This window comes from Falco cherrug, chromosome 7, assembly GCF_023634085.1.
Source record: "Falco cherrug isolate bFalChe1 chromosome 7, bFalChe1.pri, whole genome shotgun sequence".
Classification (NCBI taxonomy): Eukaryota; Metazoa; Chordata; class Aves; order Falconiformes; family Falconidae; genus Falco; species Falco cherrug.
In genome coordinates this window covers 6,421,239-6,439,245 of record NC_073703.1, presented here as the reverse complement: position 1 = coordinate 6,439,245, position 18,007 = coordinate 6,421,239, and the positions used below count along the sequence as shown (strand labels likewise).

Genomic DNA, 18,007 nt, shown 5'->3' with positions numbered 1-18,007 from the left:
GGCAATGTAAGGTTAAAAGTTTTTAGATGACCAGACTGGTAAATCAACTGCTTTGTTCTAGGAATGACTTGAGGAAAATTCCTTGAAAATTCTTTAACTCCTTTGCTTTATTGAACCTGCTCTGACCTTATAAAGTTGATAGAAAAGAGCTGTATCCCCATCCTTTGCATCTCCAAAACAACACAGAGCAAAGCGATGTTATTGCTGGGTGGCATTAATGCTGCTGGTTGGAATACCAGCTTCCAGCCAGCAGTGTCTGTGTTAGATGTTAGCATCAGAGAGAACCTGAAGGGCAATTTGTACGTCTTTTGCTGACAGCTTTAGATGACGCCTTGTGTGAGATCTGTTGCTGTTAGTTGCTGCTGGCAGGTGGTAGGTTCAGTTCAGACAAAACGATAAAGCAACAGGGCAGAGTTTCCCTGCGTCTTTGGGGGGATTTAAGGTGGCTTGTGCTGAGGAAGCCTGTAGATGGTGCTGGCTGCATCTCTTTCAGGGGAAAACCAAGGTCGGCGTGGAACATCTGGTACAGAACGTCTTCAGTTAGTTGTTTAATACCAAATAATGTCTAAACCATATTGTAACCAGGATACCTATACTTGTAACTTAATCTTTTGGTCTGTGCAGAGTTTGCTTTAAGGCTTCTTGAAATTGTTTTCTAGGGAAGAGGTTATCAAAGATTAGGCAGTTCTTTGTTGCTTAACAGTTAATGTCCTAGGTCTGAATATGCACGACTTTACCCCAGTTGTTTCATGGAGGAAAGGAGGGCAAGATAATTTTTTTTCTTTTATGGAGGAAATATTCAGCATGCTATTTTTGGCATGGTGGAGAAGCTTTAAAGGGAATTGGTGTTCCCCAGGCAGCTGTTAGCCAAAATGTCTCTTTGGAAACTTTGCTTTCACCTAGCTCTGTAGGGATTTAACTTGGTAGGTAATGAAAATCTGATTATTTTTGCAGAACAGACAAAACAAAAATGGGGCATTCACTGATGAGGCGTAGAATAGCATGTGAGGGTTCACTCTGGAACATGGACATGGTGATTCAATGCCCAGTACCACTGCTGAGGTCAAGTACAGCCACCCTAGCAATTGGAAAGTTATAGTAGCAAAATAAAACATTTGTCCTCCTCTTGGACAAGAGGGAAGGTAGCAGAGGTATTCATAGACCCAGCATCCACTATGGCTCAGTTTAAGATCACTGGAGCCAAATTACTGGTAGAACTGCAAAACGTTTGGGCACCAGAAGGGCTCTGGTGTTAGATAGGGGTGATTTAATCTTGGATTTCAAATAAACGTTAGAGGGAGTGATATTTCTTAGGATGCTGATGGCTCATAGTTAGATGCATCTGTTTCATGATCTGAAACCTTGCTACTCCCCCTGCTTCCTAGGAAACCTCTTAATTCCTGTTCTATGCTGAATAAATTACAAATAAACAAAAAGTATAAGTGACTAATCACAGGAGTACTTGAGTCTCTTTAAAAAGTTGATTGCAAAATCCCTGAATAATTTGAAGGTTGAGACTAGACAAGAATCTCCTTTTGTTTATCCTAACCGCTGATGGCCTCATAGCTTCTGGGAAGCAATATTTTCCCTTTCTTAAAAGCAGGAGGAGGGATAGGTCACCAGATTTATCTGCGGGTTGGAAACTAAGTGACCTTAATGGAAGATGCTTTGCCATTAGCTGCAAACCTGATGATGTTTAGGAGCCAGGTCTCCCACTTCAGCCTGCTTCTCAAGGTTGGTGGTCCAAAGGCTAAGGGAGGAGCTGAGTCGAAGCCTTCCTGCATTCCTCCAGCTGATGCTCTCTAATATGTGGGAGTGTGGGTTAGGTTTCAGGTTGCAGAAAGGACATTGCCATACACTGACCATAGATGCAAGCTGGAGAAGTCAGAACTGACATTGAACTATAACAGAACACTTTGAGTGGTGGATGCCAGGGCCTGCTGTAGCTTTTCTCCTCTTTAAACTTCCTTAATGTATTTGGCATGGTGGCTCATCAGTAATGAGGAAGTGTTAGCAGTGAGAAGAAGTGAGTGGTGGTTGTTGGGCCAAGGTTGTTTTCTGTTGATAGTGATTAAGCACCCGTGATTGAAACCTCTCTGTCTTGCTCTGTATCCAATGTAGTCTGCCAGCAGCCTCCTCTGAGAGCTCAGGGACTCGGTGCGTGCAGAGATTAGTTTGTTCCTCCAAGTCGGAGTTAAGCTGCAGTGGGGGACAGTTTGGGGAAACTTGGAGAGCATCTTGCTGTTTCAGGCTGTAGGGCTGCACCCATTTCATTGCTGTTAAACAGACATTTCTCGCCAAAGCAGAGCATAGTGCTCTTCCTTGTGTTTGGTGAGCCCACATGCAGCACAGGGATCAGATCCTGAGCTTGCTTTCATCCATGTATCTCCTGGGTTGGTCTGTAGAAGTCATTTGTGTTACTTCACCCTCAAAGTGATAAAACTAAGTTCAGGATTTGGCTCTCTGTCTGCAGAGGGGGAGGGGAGCAGAGGGAAGAGACATTTCTCTGTGAGTCTGCAGCACAAGCCAAGAGCTCTGTGGGAAGGTCCAAGCTAATGCTCCCCACTGGCTGCCTTGGCCCCAGCTCGCGCCAAGCCCTTGCAGCAGACTAAACACAAAAGAAAACACAGAGTCTAAATTCATTGGTATGAAGAGGATGTGCCAGGGTATTCCACAGCTCTTCCTTTTCTGCTTCTCTTTGATAACTGTCATTTTGCATAAAAACATGGATTATTAAGGTGGGGTTTTTCTCTTTTTTTTTTTTAAGCATAGTTCAGGCTGCATAGGCACTCAGTCCTGCACAGCTCTGCATTTAACGCCTGGGATGCTCTGTGTCAGACCTGAGAAACCTGTTCTGAAGCTTGTGAAATGCTGTTGAAAGATTCCCCCTGCCCTTGATGGGCTGTAGGTAAGACAGCATAGAGCTAGAATTGGCTTCATACCCATCGGAGTGGATTGGATAGGAGAGGGAAATCCATGCTTGAGCACGTGTTTCAATTCCAGTTTTCATCAAGTAGCACTGCCCAACTTTTTGTGATCTCTTTTGATGGAAATTTCAGTGTTGGAGGCTTACTGACTTGCCTGCACCCTGAAAATTTATTGCCAGTGTTTCAGTGTAAACACAGGATGTCTTCTGTGCTGGTGAGGCCCATGATTCCACTGTAGAAGTAGTGGGGGTTTGATAGGGCAACTTAGTATTTCGCTTGGAGATGGATCACTGTCTGTTTGACCCCTTTGGTGGCCGTATGTACCTTCAGCTAAGAGCACCTGCTTGCCCAGTAGTGTCCTGCTCGTTGTTGCTGAATGTGATGGGAAACCTATCTTCTCCCTGTCTGCAGGGCTCTGCGTTGCCTGGTTTCCTATCATTCTTAAAGCACATGTTCCCAGCCCTTTTTTCCTGCCCATCTTCTTCCACTCTGGGAGCCCTGCTGCTGCCTCCTTAGTTCATTCCTTGCCCAGACCTGCTGCTCTGCTTCTCCCAGCGCTGTTGCTGACTCTCCACATCTCAAGGTGGGGACAGATTCCCTGACTGCAGCATACCATGGCCAAGCCCTGGGCCTGGGGAAGCACCAGCTACCTGCCAAACCCCTCACCCATACCCAAGATTGATAAAGCTGTGACCTGTTTATGAACAGAAAGGTGGAATTTTGCAGATTGTTCTTTGGCCAGCTCTACATGTGGTTTATTTACTTGGGCATTTCAAACAAAAAAGCAATGCAGCATTGTCAAAGTTACAAAATTACTTTTTAAATTGACCTACCCTATCATAGAGCATGGATTTTCTTGTCAAATAATGCAAGAAGCAAGAGAAGACTGTAGTTTTATCCACGTGAAGCCTACAAATCCACATGGCTTCTCTGTCCTATTGAGCGTGTGAGTTCTTAGAAATGCAGCTGCCGGTAGTTTAGCTTGAATACAGTCATTCTAAACCAAGCTAGAAATAAATAAAATACTTACATTTCAAGTACAAAACCTTGCAGTTGAATTCCATATGAAGAAATAGGTTTATTTCTTTTCATGTTACTACTGTACAGGTACTTGGGCTGGCAAAGTCTGCAGATGCAGAACAGAAGAATGGTTTATGTACATGACTTAATTGAATCATGTGTTTAGTCTTCCCTTTAGGCTATCATGTGAAGCTGTTTAATGTCAGGCAGAAAGAAGATTTTTTTTTTATGGATGCATTTAATAAGACATGAACTCCCTATGCTACTGGCCCCCAATTTTTGCATTATGTCTTTCCTTTCTGCTGGGGGGAGAAAAAAAAAAAAGGCACCTTAATTATGTCTCAAAAATAATGACACCTACTGGCTTTGAGTTAGGTTATTGGCTGGTAGGTGTTACTTTCAAATTACATTTAATCGAGTGTGATTGACTTTACTGAGACTTCTATACAGCTCTAGTATGTGGGAGAACGTTGACCTCTTGTTGGGATCCTGCCTTGGGTGGTTCGGCGGCTTGCTGGCTGCCTTCGGTACGCAGGGCTCTCCCCTGGCAGAACCAGTATGGACTGCTGGCCTGAGTTCCTCTGAGACTGGAAGATGCTTTGCTCTGCTGCACTCCTCTCTGAACAGGTGAAAGTCAATCCAACGCCGATGTTGCTTTTCATGGTTCTGGAGGTGCCATCAGATGTGCCGTCAAAACACCTGCCCAGGGCAATTTCCTTGGCAATCCTTGGGTCTTGGTCGGTGACAGTGTAGATGCCGTAGTTGTGTCCCAGTGGGTCGAGAGGAGCCAGCATTGTGTACTCGCTGGAGTCGTTGTTCGTAGCCATGGGGAGGTGGTTCACCAGGTACTCGTGAAGCATGCTGTTGACGCTGTCTCGGCGGCAGCTGCCTTGTGGGACCACTTTCACAAGTGTGCGATCCACACGGTCTTGGTCAAAGAGCATGCCGCTGCACTTGAACTCCAGGCAGGCTGCTGACACATCTGGCTGCCCAGGGTCACGAATGCTGCGGACGTCCCTGATGCCGTAGAGCTTGCCAATGGTACGCGGGTGTGTCCCACCCATGTTACGAGATCTTATATTCACCTCTTGGGGTCCGTTTATTTTTACTTTAATGTAGCAGGCCCTAAATTCCATGGGCTTGGGCCACCATGCCAGGTAGTCATCAGTCCAGCTCATGAGGTCATCTTCACTGAAGGGAACAGTATTATAGTCATACCGGTCTCCCTCTATCCTGTAAAACCTGAAGTGAGCAGCGCTGTGTGGGGCTTCCTCGCATTCTCTAAGGTTTTCATAGGCATAAATAGGGCCATTGTTTTCTTCTGGGGAGTTAGGGCTTGGCTTGGCCATGTTAATGCTGAATGCAGTTTTCTTAGTTTTGGGGTCCTCGTGGTCTGTTCTCCTGTAGTTGAGCTTGTTGAGATATGGCTGTGGGACCCCAACAGCGTTAGGGTTGAGTTTGGGAGCAGAGGACACAGCTTCGAGCTCTTCACCTCCCAGGCTTGCCAAGATATAAGCTGCGTAGGCCCTGGGGTTTTGCTCATCGCAGAAGGCAGGCACGCAGGCGCCGTTTGGACCAGTGACCACACTGTCGAAACGGCCCCATGCTCTGGGGTTGGAGGAGAACCCTGGTTCTGGCTCTGTGTTTATAATGGAAATCACAACCCCTTGGATCTGCTCGCTTTGCAGAAATCTCTCGCTTCTGTAGGCTCGAACTTTGACGTAGCACCGTCTGCTCTCTGGGACGTCCAGGTTAAAAAGCCGCCTTTCTTTGATCTCCATATTCCCAACCAAAAAAGTTCTCTCTTCCCTTTTGCGCCGTCTGCTTTTTTCAAGGTTGAAGTCCCCTTCTTCCTCCCATAATCCTGTCTCTGGGTTCAGGGACCAAAGTTTCATCTCTTGCAGGTGCTCTGGCATCTTGACCTGAGCAGCATCCAAATGAACCTTCACCTGTTCGGCATTAAGAGACTCTGTGCCCTGTTCATCAGTGAAGTCCACGGAAAACATGCCGTATGTGCGGAGTGGAAATATGTCCCCTTCCTCATCTACAAAGTTCAGGTCACTTTGTGTCACAGCAGCCATTGAGACTTTTCTTGGGTCCAGAAATGTCACACTGGCTTTCACTTTGCCTCTGTAGGCTTCTCCATTTTTCCTATAAAATGCATTGGAAGGAATTTCTAATTCAGCAATTGGATCCTCTTCTTCCATTTCTCCCAAAGAAATCACGTTGGTTTCAGTGGATTCCAGCGTAACAGGGGCTTGCTTTCTTAGTAGCTTGATCTCATGAAACACAGCGCCTCCGTTTTCCTTGAAAGGCAGAACTTTTGTTGTGTTCACAAACTTCTGCAGCCGATCGACAAAAGTTAAAACTAGTCTTTCTGTGTCTGCTGGGACATGGATAGAGAAGGTTCCCTTGTATCCAGTCATACTCACTCTCTTGTTCCCCAAGTAGATGTGGCCAAACCTCAGGGGCTCACCATTATCTGCTGCTGTGGCTCTGCCTCGAACCATTATTTTGGTCTCAGTGCATTTCTTGCAGCCACATTCTACGACGACTTTAGTGGGGAGCGTGTACCCGTTGCAGGAGATGTCTCTGGTTTCCATCTTGGACACCCCACAGCAGTAGGCAACATTGTCCTTACATCGAAGTCCTTTATCCAGCTTCCCAGCGCAGGTCTTTGCTGGGCACTTGCCCACGTCGTAGTAGAAAGAGTTTGTTGCTTTTTGGAAGCAGTCGTGAGGAAGTCGGATGGGGTGGCTTTGGGGTTGGGAGTTGCAGGCTGCCTCTTGTCTTCCTGTTGAGTAGGATTTCTTAATGAGCAGCATGAAATAATTGTACAGTCATCGCTATGTGGTCTGAAACCCTGAGAGCTAAACATTGCTTCCAATAACAGTGAGGGTTTTGTAGCCATAAACCAGATGTTTTGCAGGATTTGGGTTGGCTGAATTAATCCAGCCTCCATTTCGGTGAGGCAGGTGCTCAGGTTGAACTTGAGGTACCTGATGAAGAGCAGTGCTGTTTGCAGGAGCATCCCAGCTCCTGCTTACCCACCACTGCCATCCAACCCACCCTCAGCTAGATGTTCTGCAGCTGCCTGGCTTTTTGGCTATGGATAGACTAAAATTTGTCCCAAGGTTTAAAAAAACCCCAGCTATACAAACAGAAATATTCACGTCAGGCAGCAAGTACAGGGAGAAATCTGCTGAAACCAGCAGATTGAGCTTGGCAAGTCACCTGCAGTCCAGAGCTTGTAGAGAGCATCTGGTTCAAAAGCAGCTCTGCTAACTCATAGATGCTAACGGATGCATGAAATCAACCCCAAATACTTTTTCCTGTGACTTCCCACATGTATCACAATTTCTGTTTTCTGCACACTGCCACCTCCCCAGCCACTCGGAGAGCATCGTGCACGTTTTCTTACCTATAACAGCAAGCTTGGCGGGTTGGGACTTCGCTGACCCCCCGGCGCTGCTGGCCTTGCAGAAATACTCTCCTGACTGGTCTCTGTTCAGGTTCTTCAGAATCAGGTTGTTTTTGTATTTGTATAAAGAAGGATCCAACAGTGAGCCGTTGTGGTACCTGCCAGGAACAGGCAGGCAGTTAAGCGGACAGAGCTGACCGCCTGGCTGGAGCAGAGCAATGGTCTGATCCTGCACCCGGCTGTGTGGATTGTGCCAGACCTCTTGCCTCAGTTTCCCCATTTGTAGTCTGCCTGTGTAGCATCACCTACAAATTATTCCTCTTCCCCTGGAAGTACTGAGATGTGGCTGCTGGGCAGCTGGCAGGCAGGCAGAGCTGCTAGTTGTGACTGCTGAGGTTTGTCACGCTCTTATTTGTATGTTTTTCCAGTAAATTCCTTGGCAGGTGATGTTACCGCACCTGTGAGAAATGCCAGCTCGGCACATCTCGAGGAAACCATAATTTGCAGCAATCTGTTCTCGGCATATTTAGCTGTTTTATAGCTAAAAATCTCCCACCTTTATGGAGATGGTAAGGAGATAAAAATTGAATCTGTGGGACAGCTGATGCTTCTGCCTGATCAGACTTGAGTTCCTTACCAGAGGTAGCGGTCAGGGACCGGGGTCCCGGAGGCATCACAGCAGAGTGACACACTCTGTCCCACTCTTCTGGCTTTGTCCTCGGGGCTCCTGAAAATGTAGGGTTTGCCTGTGGGAGAAGGAAAAGGCCTTGTTACTCTTACTCTCCTAAAATCATGGTTTATTTCTGGTTACTTTGTAAAGCCTTTACATTCCTCCCCTTTTTGGGGCTACCTGATCGTTGCAGCTGCACTTGGATCGCCAGGTTTCTTCTGTTGCTCTCAGGCACAGTGACAGTTGCTGTTGCATATTTGGCTTTCTTTATTTTCAGGGTGGTTTTGCCATCGGGACAAACCCCTGGGATCCTAAACATGCCCCTGTTATCAGCCATTGTCAACAGCTTGAGTTTCTTGGCTTGCAGGTAGACTCGGGCATCTGCAGCAGGTGACCCATCCTCAAGAGAGACCTTCCCATGCAGGGTTGCATCCTCACACATGCAGGCATCACAGTCGGCATTGACACGGCCCATGAGGCAGGTGATGTTGCACGCTGGAGGAGAGGCAGGCATGTCAGAAAGCAGCCCCAAGTCCCTTAACACTCATGGCACAGTCTCATGTCTGCTTTTAATTTAGATGCAATAAGGCAGATACTGCATAAGGAATAAATTGTATCCAAAACATATTTTTACTGATTATCAACAGCTGTGCATTAGAAACACAGAGACGATGTAATTTTGAACCTGACAATTAGTAGAAAGCAGCCACGTGGATATAATTACAGCTAGGAACTGTTATTTACCTTCCCCAAAGGGCTGAATTTTGGGGAAATTTGAATCCAGATCAGCATGTAAGCTCTTAGCTCAACCCTGGCAAAATCACAAATCCAAATGCCTTAAACTTTGTAGGTTTCTATTACCAACTCACGCCCCAAAGTCATGACTTTGGCATATCTTAAAAACTGTCTCCCTTATTCAATGGTATCCTGGCTTGGGCAGGACACAGGCTAATTGCAAAATGAGCACTACTCGATGGGTTTAACAAATGGTCTCCCAAACAGTGACTCTGAAACATGTTCATTACCTATAGCAATTAATCCTAAATAACAGGATTAATCAGGTCATTCCTTTTACAATCACAGAGTATCCCGGTACAGCAGCTCTCTGATAATTTCTTTAAAGCTGGAAATAACTGGAAGAAATCAGGGAAAACCTGAAACAACGTTCCTGGGGAAAACATCAACTATTTTCAGAATTATTTGTTTAAAAGGGGATTATAAGAATAATACAATCAGTAACAAGCCCCTTCATCAGGGGCAGTGGCAATTCAATATTCCCAACTCTTCTCCTTCCAGCAGATTGCATGGAGACAGCTGCCTGCACTTGCTGCTTCCACTTTGAGAGCTGCTGTGATAACAAGACTAATGAGATTTTTCTTGTATCACCAGGATCTTTATGGGTCCCTGATGATCCCCCATATCTGGACACCCCTCTTATCTTGCTGTTTGGCTATAAACTCCCCACGCTCTGCTCCCTCAGTACTTCACAGCCCTGCTGGGAAAGGCACAGGCATCACAAAATTCTGGCAAGGGAGAGAAAGATGGTAAAATGATCACGAAGGGGGTATAACACCTATGCAGTGGTGAGGTAGGACATCATTCCCCGCCCATAAGTGAAGTTATAGGAGCACCTGAGCAAACATGTCCAATGCAGAGCCGTCCCTCCTCAGTTGCTTCATTACAGTGCACACCCCAGACGCGCTCAGCTAGGCAGGATCTGGTACGCTTCTGCACACCGGTTTGGCCACACTTTGCTGAACACTCGCTCCATTTCGACCATGGAGACAAAAACCTTTTTGAATCTTGCACCGGTGGACCTTGAATAACATCAGTGGTGTGTTAATGAGACGCACATTACACATACAGCTGCCTGAAAACAGGCAGTTGTTTTCTTAGCAACTTCTGTATAGCTCAGACTACGCGTTTGGGTGTTACGCACCCCATGGATTAAGCAAACTCAGTGCTTAGGGAGCTGGAAAATAAAGCACAAGAAGGTATGTGAAGGCTTCTGACTTCATTCTCCGCAGGCTACCAAATTCAGGATGATTAAGATAAACCTGAGAGGAGCAAAGTGCATGCAGCTCTTGCTTAGTGTTGAATAACAGTGGCTTAAGGGAAATCAAACACACATTGTCATTTAAATGCTGTCTGAGGGGCAATGCTTGCCTGTGTTTCAAATGTTGTTAAACTGAAAAAAAAAACCAACACCAAAAGAAAAGGGTAAAGTTGTTGGCATGATTGTGTTGACTGTCTTTAACCATACTTCAACATATGTTCTTTATAGGGGGAGCATGTGTCCTATCATGAGCACCAGTTTTACTGTGTGTAAAACAGAAGCCTAAGACGCTACCAAGCAGGCTGAGCATGTTAGGGGCCTGCTGATTTGTAAAACACACGAGAGTTTAATATTGGATTAGATTTTTAAAGGAATTTCTTTAACTGGGCTACTAGATACTATTGTTTTAAGCTGCTTTGGATGGATGACAGCCACTCGAAGCCTGTGGTTTGGGTTTGTTTTTAAATGACAACATTCTAATAATGTTTATGAGGATGCACTTGTGACTAAAATTGCCAAAAATGAGGTTTCTTGGAGACGTGTGCTGTGTCATCTCCCACACGTACTCTTCCACCCAATTTGTAATAAACCAGGTTGTGTTTTTTCCTAGAAAGGCAGACAGGCACGCAGCTGGACTGATCCAATAGTGATGGGCGAAAACCAACCCCTGGCTTACAAAAGCAGGTGGCTGGAAAACACCATTTAAATGAGACCAGCCACGGGCGCGTCATGTCTGGTTTGGAGTGAGCTCTTGGCTTAATGGGTGAGTTTTTAATCTGTTTTAATCTGCATCCCAAGTGGCACATCCATAGACCTGATTTAGCAATTTGGGGGATGCAGGAGGAGGTGAGCTTGGGGATGTGGTCCCCTCCCAGGTGGTGCATGGATAAATACCTGTCTGTACTTGCCCCAAGCAAAAATTTAACATGCAGCAGATTAAAGTGGGGTCTCGGTAAGATCGTAACCTTGTTTGGGATCGGCTGCTTTAATCTGCAGTGATGATAAGAAAGGAGAAGGAGAGTCCTGTGGAGGAAAATAGCATTATATGGCTCTGGGTAGCACCTTGACAGCAGAAAAATCAGAAAGCAGAGGATGAGGGATAAGCTGAGGGGTTGAGTGCTGGCAGGAATGTGGGGAGGGACAGGGCTACCCCGCAGCACCAGCGGCAGGAACGTACTGCGTCTGGCGTAGGTGAAGATCGGGTCTCGCCGGCGAGAGCTGCTCCTCGTACCTGCGGGCAGAGAACGCGCGGGATGGTTTGGGCAGGGTTTGCCTTCTCCCTGGCTGAGCACCATCCCCTCCCGGTGGCCTGGCTCCAGCAAGCCCAGCTGTTCAACCCCACCAGGTCTGGCACACCCTCTCCTACAGGCAAAAACAGTTTTATAGCTCACTGCTGTGAAGGGCAGATGCTTTATTTTCCAGTTGCACTGGTCAAAACCTCGAGATTTTGCTTTCTAGAGTAGTAGGAGTCAGCCCTGTTCTATGAGCCCCAGCCTCAGTATCACTGCCTTGTACCATCACTTTGAGGGGAAAACAATTTTCCTGGTAGTTTTCCTAAAAATACCTGTCAGCAGGTGGAGGGGACTTCTCTCTGAGTGTGTTTTCGGTGCTTTGATCCTCCACAGCGGCTAAGAGAGCTGCTGGGAGCAGGATGGAAGGCTGGGAAAATCCCCTAATCCCTTGGTTATGGCATCGGCACCTCCATCCCTTTCAGTGCCTACTGGAATTTAAATCCTGAGCCCTGGGCAGTAAAGCTTGAGGGGCCGACGTTTCTCCCAGCGGTTAACGAGCAGAGTGAGTTCTACAGGTAATGAACACCCCGTGAGCTTTAATTTTAAAGCAATGGTGTTGCAAACTGTCCCGGGTGTGAGGGCAGGCTGGGCAGGTGAAAGGCAGGTCGGAGCATGTGCTTGCCCATCCCTGGGCTCTCCTCACCCTCCCAGCCCGCGCGTGCCTCTGGTGGGAGTTGGGGCTGTGGTCACACACTTGACCTTCACTTTTCCAGGAGAGGAGCCAACAGCATGTGTCAGCAATAGCCAAAACCCTACAGGAGGTTGTGAATGATTAACATTTATTCCATTGCCTGAATGTCCTCATCTACTCAAATAATATTGTTTGGTTGTCAATTAAGACTGAAAAAAATAATACACATGCAAACACCCCTTGTCCCAGCAAGGGAAAGCCACTCGAGCTGGGAAATAACTTACTCTCCAAGCTGAGCATTACCAGCGGGCTGAAGGTTTTCTGTCCTATCTGGATCCTGGCAAGGGCTGGTTTCAGAAGCCTTTGACCTAAGGGTCAATAAATTGGAGATTAAATTAGATTAATTAGATTCAAGGGATTGGGCATCCTTAGGCTCACTTTTTCAGATTTTCCTTTGGGAGAGCTGCCAGTTAGGGCTCCTGTGGGCTGCAGTGCTGGAGATGCCAAACAAAGGGAGTGATGGAGATATCCCACAGTATCACTGTGGCTCAGGTATGATGCAGATTTGCCATTTCCGTTGTCACCCAAGAAAAACTTCTTTGTGCTTTCTGTGTTGGAGCAGCTCAGATCAAATAGTGTTTCTATAGCTGGAGATATAAAATATATCCCATCTCTCCCTGCACGGGGAGAAATTAACCCAAGGTGGGTGAAGTTGGTTGTCACTATGGGACATGGACTGATTTCTGCACTCGCTTGCTGCCTGCGTGCCCAAGGGCAGCTAGTGGTCGTGGCTGATTCCTGGGGTGCTTGCTGGAACCAGTCCCATTTAAACTGGGGAGCTAAGCCTGATGCTGCCCAGCACCAGCTCTCACCTGTGCTGAGCTCCCAGGGGCTCAGCAGGGCTTCTGGGCACCTCCTCAGGGACAAACTGACTCTCCCTGTTCTTATCCCTGGGCGTCTGGCCAGAGCACTTCAGGGCAAAATTCCTCTATAGCCTTGGAAAACAAATCCAAAGAGTCTGTGAACATGTTTTCTCTGTGAGACCTGCCGGAGCAAAGGGGCAGGTTGCTTATCGCTCGGCACTTTGGTGTGCGTGACCCACCAGAGCAGCAGTGGGCAGACCCTGCTGCTCCCAAGCATCTTGTCCTGGAGAAGAGCCATGTTGCTGCTGCTTCCCGAGGGCTCAGCTCAGAGGCTGGGATGGTTTTGCACTTGGGCGATGGATAAGGCACTGGCTAGGGTGGGTGTGCTCGGAGCAGAGGGGAGCTGGGATGGGAGCTGGGGTGCAGGCTGGACGCCAGGGGGTCTCAGGGGTGGCAGGCAGGGATGGTGCCAGCACAGCCGATGGGCAGGGTGGCTCATTCCTTGTCAGCCAGAGCCTGGCTGACTCACAGACAGGCTTTGCCCTTGCTCCGGGGACAGGATGGGTGCCAGCCGGGCAAATGCCACGCTGACCCAGAGCAGTGCCCAGCCATCGATGTCTGCTGGCTCAGCGGCCGCCGACAGACATGCCTTCACACTGGCGGGCTTGCGGGTAGAGGACAGCACCGTGATGGGAATAGAAACATTTAACTTTCACCTAAAACAGATGTTGCCCCCAGGAGGAGGAGGATGATCCATCCTTTTGCAGTGACCATCGTTGTCTCCAGAGGGTGACCAGGGGCTTTCTGGAGTATCCGCAGCTGTCCCACACCTTCTCCAGACCTGCAGAGACCCATGTCGAGGCTTACCCGGGGTCTTGCTGCTTTCAGAAAGCTTCTCCCATGTTGAACCAGTCCAAAACACGCCGTGGGGCTGCTTGTACCCCCTGCCCCCTCACTCCCCGCAGAAAGCCCCCACTTAGCCCCTGACGGGGGGAGCAGCAGGGGCTCCATGTCTGTGCTCCCATCCCCTCTGCTTCTTGTCGTCATATCTGAGACTAAATCTATTCTGCAGAGTGCTGCTTTGTGATCGCATCTCCTGAAAGTGCCTTTTAACAGCTTAAATACTTCTGCAGGGATGCTCTCACAGCCCAGGCGGCTCCATGGGCCCCCCAGCACCCCCCTCTGCCCCCCACATGAGCAGGGACGTCTCCACGCCTCCACCCCCCACCTGCAAACTGGGCTTAGTTCAAGGATGGCATCTTATCCTAGAACATCCCAGGAGCGTGGGGAAGGGGAAGGCTCCTGGGCACCTCCAAAAGCAGAAAACCCCATCCACAAGCCAAGCCTTTGCTGCAAATGCGAGCAAGAAGCTAAATGTTTTCCTTTTTCTGCACGCAGAGATGAGGGACTGAGGCTTTGTGTTGCTCTTCCTCAGCTCAGCGACTTCAGATTTTGGGTTGAGTCCCTTAGCCCAATGGCATCAAGCATTTGGGTATTTAGTTTCTAAAGGTACCCATGGAGCTGGTGTTATCCTGAGCGACACCAGCTGGAATTCCAGGTGCTTTATTTTATGCACTTAAAATTAATGAACTTGGGGGGGGAAAAATGTTGGCTCAGCCTTTCAGTGCCTCAGTTTACCCATAAAATGAGGCTGACAAAGAGCAGCCGGCGGTGAGAACACCCTGTTATTTGTAAGCGGTATTAACCATCCAAGGCTGGGGAATGTGGGACTAGGAAATACTTTGATTATGGCTCAGCAAATCCCAGTCAAGCAAAAATAACAAGCAACACATGAGCGGTGGTTTGTGGGCTTACGGCGCGGTCGTGAACTCGCGGCCAGACAATAACCAGGAAAAATTAATCCAGGCTGAAAGCCTGTTTCCCACTGGACAGCTATTTTGGGAACTGGCTGTGACTTGTTCAGTGCTGGGTTTGGGACAGGATACTGTCCCGTCCCCGGGACACACGATGCTAAGAAAGGGGGGGTTCAAGCAGCTGGATCCTGGCAGCAGGGAGCGCTCGCATTGCCTGTGTCCCCTCTCTGGCGTGGGACAGAGCCGCGGGAGATCAAACAGCCCTGCGTGAGCAAGGCACCATCCCCCCCTCGAAGCCCCCGCTCCAGCTGTCCCCATAACCCTGCCCCAAATCCATTAGCTGGGCTGTGGAAGGGACAAGTAGAACACCAGGAACTGTGTCCCCATTGATGTTTTCCAGCCCACAGCCTCTGTGCCTTCATCTGCTCATCAATTAATTTCCACCTCACCCTCAATCACAGCCACGCTTAATTATGCTGCCTTAATAACATAACAAAATTGCCTAACCGCTAGCTGCGATGAAGGAGAAAAACTTAGCGGGGTTGGGTTTGGTTTTTTTTTTCTCTTACCTACAAAAGCCATAAAACCCCCAATTAAGAGTCTTGCCCTCTTGCCTCAGAGCCCCCAGCTGAGCTGCGGTCTAGGGACAAGGCGAGGGTTTGTCAGCTGTGGGTTAAGGGATTTGCAGCCAGTTGGGAAGAAGAGAGAAAGTTGCAGCTTACCGAAACCTTCCCTGCGCTGCTGCCGAGCTGGGCTGTGTGCGAGCCTCCCCGCAGCCAAGGCAGTGAGGTTGCTTATATAGCCCCGCGTGTAGCTTAGGGGATGGCAGCGAGCCACCGGCTGCCGAGCAAAAACAGATCGGACGAGCAAGGAAACCACAGGCTGAATAATCCCTTAATAAGGTGATGGTAAACACAAACCCTCAGCGAAACAGCAACTGCTGGGGCTGGCGGCGATGCCATGGCATGGCAGGGTGCTGTTGGCACTGGGGCAGAGTACGGTGTGGGCACCACAGCCTGGCACAGCACTGTCGGTGTTAGGGGTTCACCCTGGGTCTGGATCCAAAAGAGATGCCACTGAGCATTGAAGATGGAGATACAGCAGCCAGGTACATGGTGCAATGAGTTTTGGGGATGCTTTTTTGGCTCTTGCCTGGTCTGGGACACACACAGTGCCCAGCCGGTGCTGCCCATGGGCCTCCCATGTCTTGCAGGCGTTCCCCACTGCTGCCTGCCCATGCTGCCTGCTCACCTCTGCCCCCACGTTGGCTCTGGCAGGGACCAAATGAGGATGCAAGGATGTGGGACAAAGTCAGATGGATTGGTGGTTTGGACACCCTGGGGTAGCACAGAGCTGCAGAGTCAGGACCGTCCTTGCAAATAAATGCGACTGCATCTCACTTGAGCCATGGGGAGACCTAGCAATGACCCCAATGAGAGCTCCCCACTGCCCTGGGCTGGCTTCAGCCCCCTCAGATCCTTCCTTCCTCTGCAATCATGTTTTCCCATCTAACTCATGGCAGCTGGTCCTGGCTCAAGGATCCCGGGCATTGCAAAGAGCGTGTGGCCATGTCCAAGTGAGTATCACCCACGCACGCAGCCCCAGCGCTGTGGGGTCATGCTGCTGGTTTGCTGCAGGGGTCTGGTGCGAAAGCGTGTGCTTTACGTGGTGGGAGCATCCCTGAAGGCTGGGGATGGGTGCTGGCGCAGCCAGTGGTGTGCGGGGTGTGCCAGCGGTGTCCTAGGCTGCCTCTTAGTAATCCTTGCCGGCCCAGCTGCCAGAGGGAGCGGTGCAAGAGGAACATAGATCAAGGTGTCACATAAAAAATAATTGGTAGTGGACTGCACCGGCTCCTGTTTGTGTTTACAAGCAAAAAGGAAAAAACACCTGAAATGTGCCAGAAAGTGGTAGAATGTTTATCCGGTGGGGAAGTAGCGCCTGGTGAGCTGGAGGCCCCAGACCTGCGAGATAAACATGGAGCTCAGCTGCGTTTCCCCGCTGTGATGAGGACAAGATGTGGGAAAGGTGCCGAGACTGAGAACAAGGAATTCATCTTCCCTTGGATGGCACCTATGTCCCGCCACAGCCAGCCCATCCCTAGCACAGCACCGATTCCTCAGCAGGTGGCTCCGGTCCAACCAGCCGCTTGGCCCGACCTGGCATTGATTTCCAGGGGCTGCACTGCGGGGTAAGGAAACATACTGTTCTGCAAAAGGAAAAAAGCGTTCTTTAGGTTATGGAAACAAAGTGCTAGCTCTAGCCCGGGGCAGCTGCAGGTGTTTCTGCATGGAATTTTGCATCCTCCTTGGCACAGGTGTCTGCTTCTTGGTGTGGGTGTCTCCTCTCCAGCATGGCTCCTACAAGACAGGCTCAGGAGACACTTGTGCAGCTTCAGGAGTGGGTCTGGGACATGTGAGTTCATGCAAAAACCAAGTCTCTAGAAAAGTCCGGTTGCGCAATCTCTCTTGGCTTGGCCATCCCTTGCTGTAGCTCCGGCATGTGGCTGATGTCGGATGGAGCAGTGTGAGCAGAGCCCCAGATGTTTTTAGCGCTGAACACCACCAGCTGCACCACAGCTCTGGGAGATGCTCGCCACTTTCCATCCACCCGAGGTGGACAGTGCCTGGAGAGGGGACAAGCGGGGTGCTGCTCTGTGCTGGGGGTGGTTGCTCTGCAGGGCTGTAGCACCTGTGGCCAATGGGGAAGGATGCATCCTAGACCAAACTGCTTTTACCTTTCTGGCCATCACCTGTGGGTTCACCTGGTGCTTCCCAACCAAAGCATCAGCCCCTCAGAACCCCTCCCAGATTAACATTTGGACCCTGCCTGACTCGCATGGATTTTTTTTGCAAGGTTTCATCACCCATGCGTAATTACAAAGTTGTAATGTATTTATGTGAACACTGCCATGCTTAGTGCTTCCTGGGCCACCAGTGCCGAGGCTGGGGCAGTGTCAGAGAAGTGTGACAGTGGATGGTGCAACAGCATCTCCCTCTCCATGCTCATTCGTGCTTGTCTCTGTTGTTCTTCTTGTGTCCCTCTAATAAACCCAGAGGAAAATCAGCTAGTGATGCTCATCCCGGCTATTTGTGCCTCCCACCCACCCTTTCCAATACGGCATTGGCAGAGTCACCGTCACCAAAAGCTGGTGATGCCGGGAGGGCAGCAGGGATGGTGGGGCTGCTCTCAGGTCTGCACATAAGATTTACAGGCTGTGGGGTGCACGGAATACCCTGTGGGCCCATGAAATGCCCTTTGGGACCAAGGCCGTGCTCCATTACCCGCCAGCTGCCCCCGTCCTCCCTCCCCGCAC

General features: G+C 49.2%; 1 protein-coding gene across 1 annotated transcript; it reads right to left on the bottom strand.

The window, feature by feature from the left end:
* Positions 1–3,985: 3,985 nt before the first annotated feature.
* Positions 3,986–16,554, bottom strand: CILP (cartilage intermediate layer protein). Its single transcript, XM_014277047.3, is given in 10 exon segments — positions 3,986–4,487; positions 4,490–6,741; positions 7,369–7,526; positions 8,006–8,114; positions 8,219–8,533; positions 9,670–9,855; positions 11,272–11,325; positions 12,302–12,385; positions 13,597–13,721; positions 15,417–16,554. Coding segments are annotated over 9 exon segments (3,357 nt in total). The 5' UTR covers positions 13,655–13,721; positions 15,417–16,554; the 3' UTR covers positions 3,986–4,346.
* Between the last annotated feature and the right edge of the window lie 1,453 nt (positions 16,555–18,007).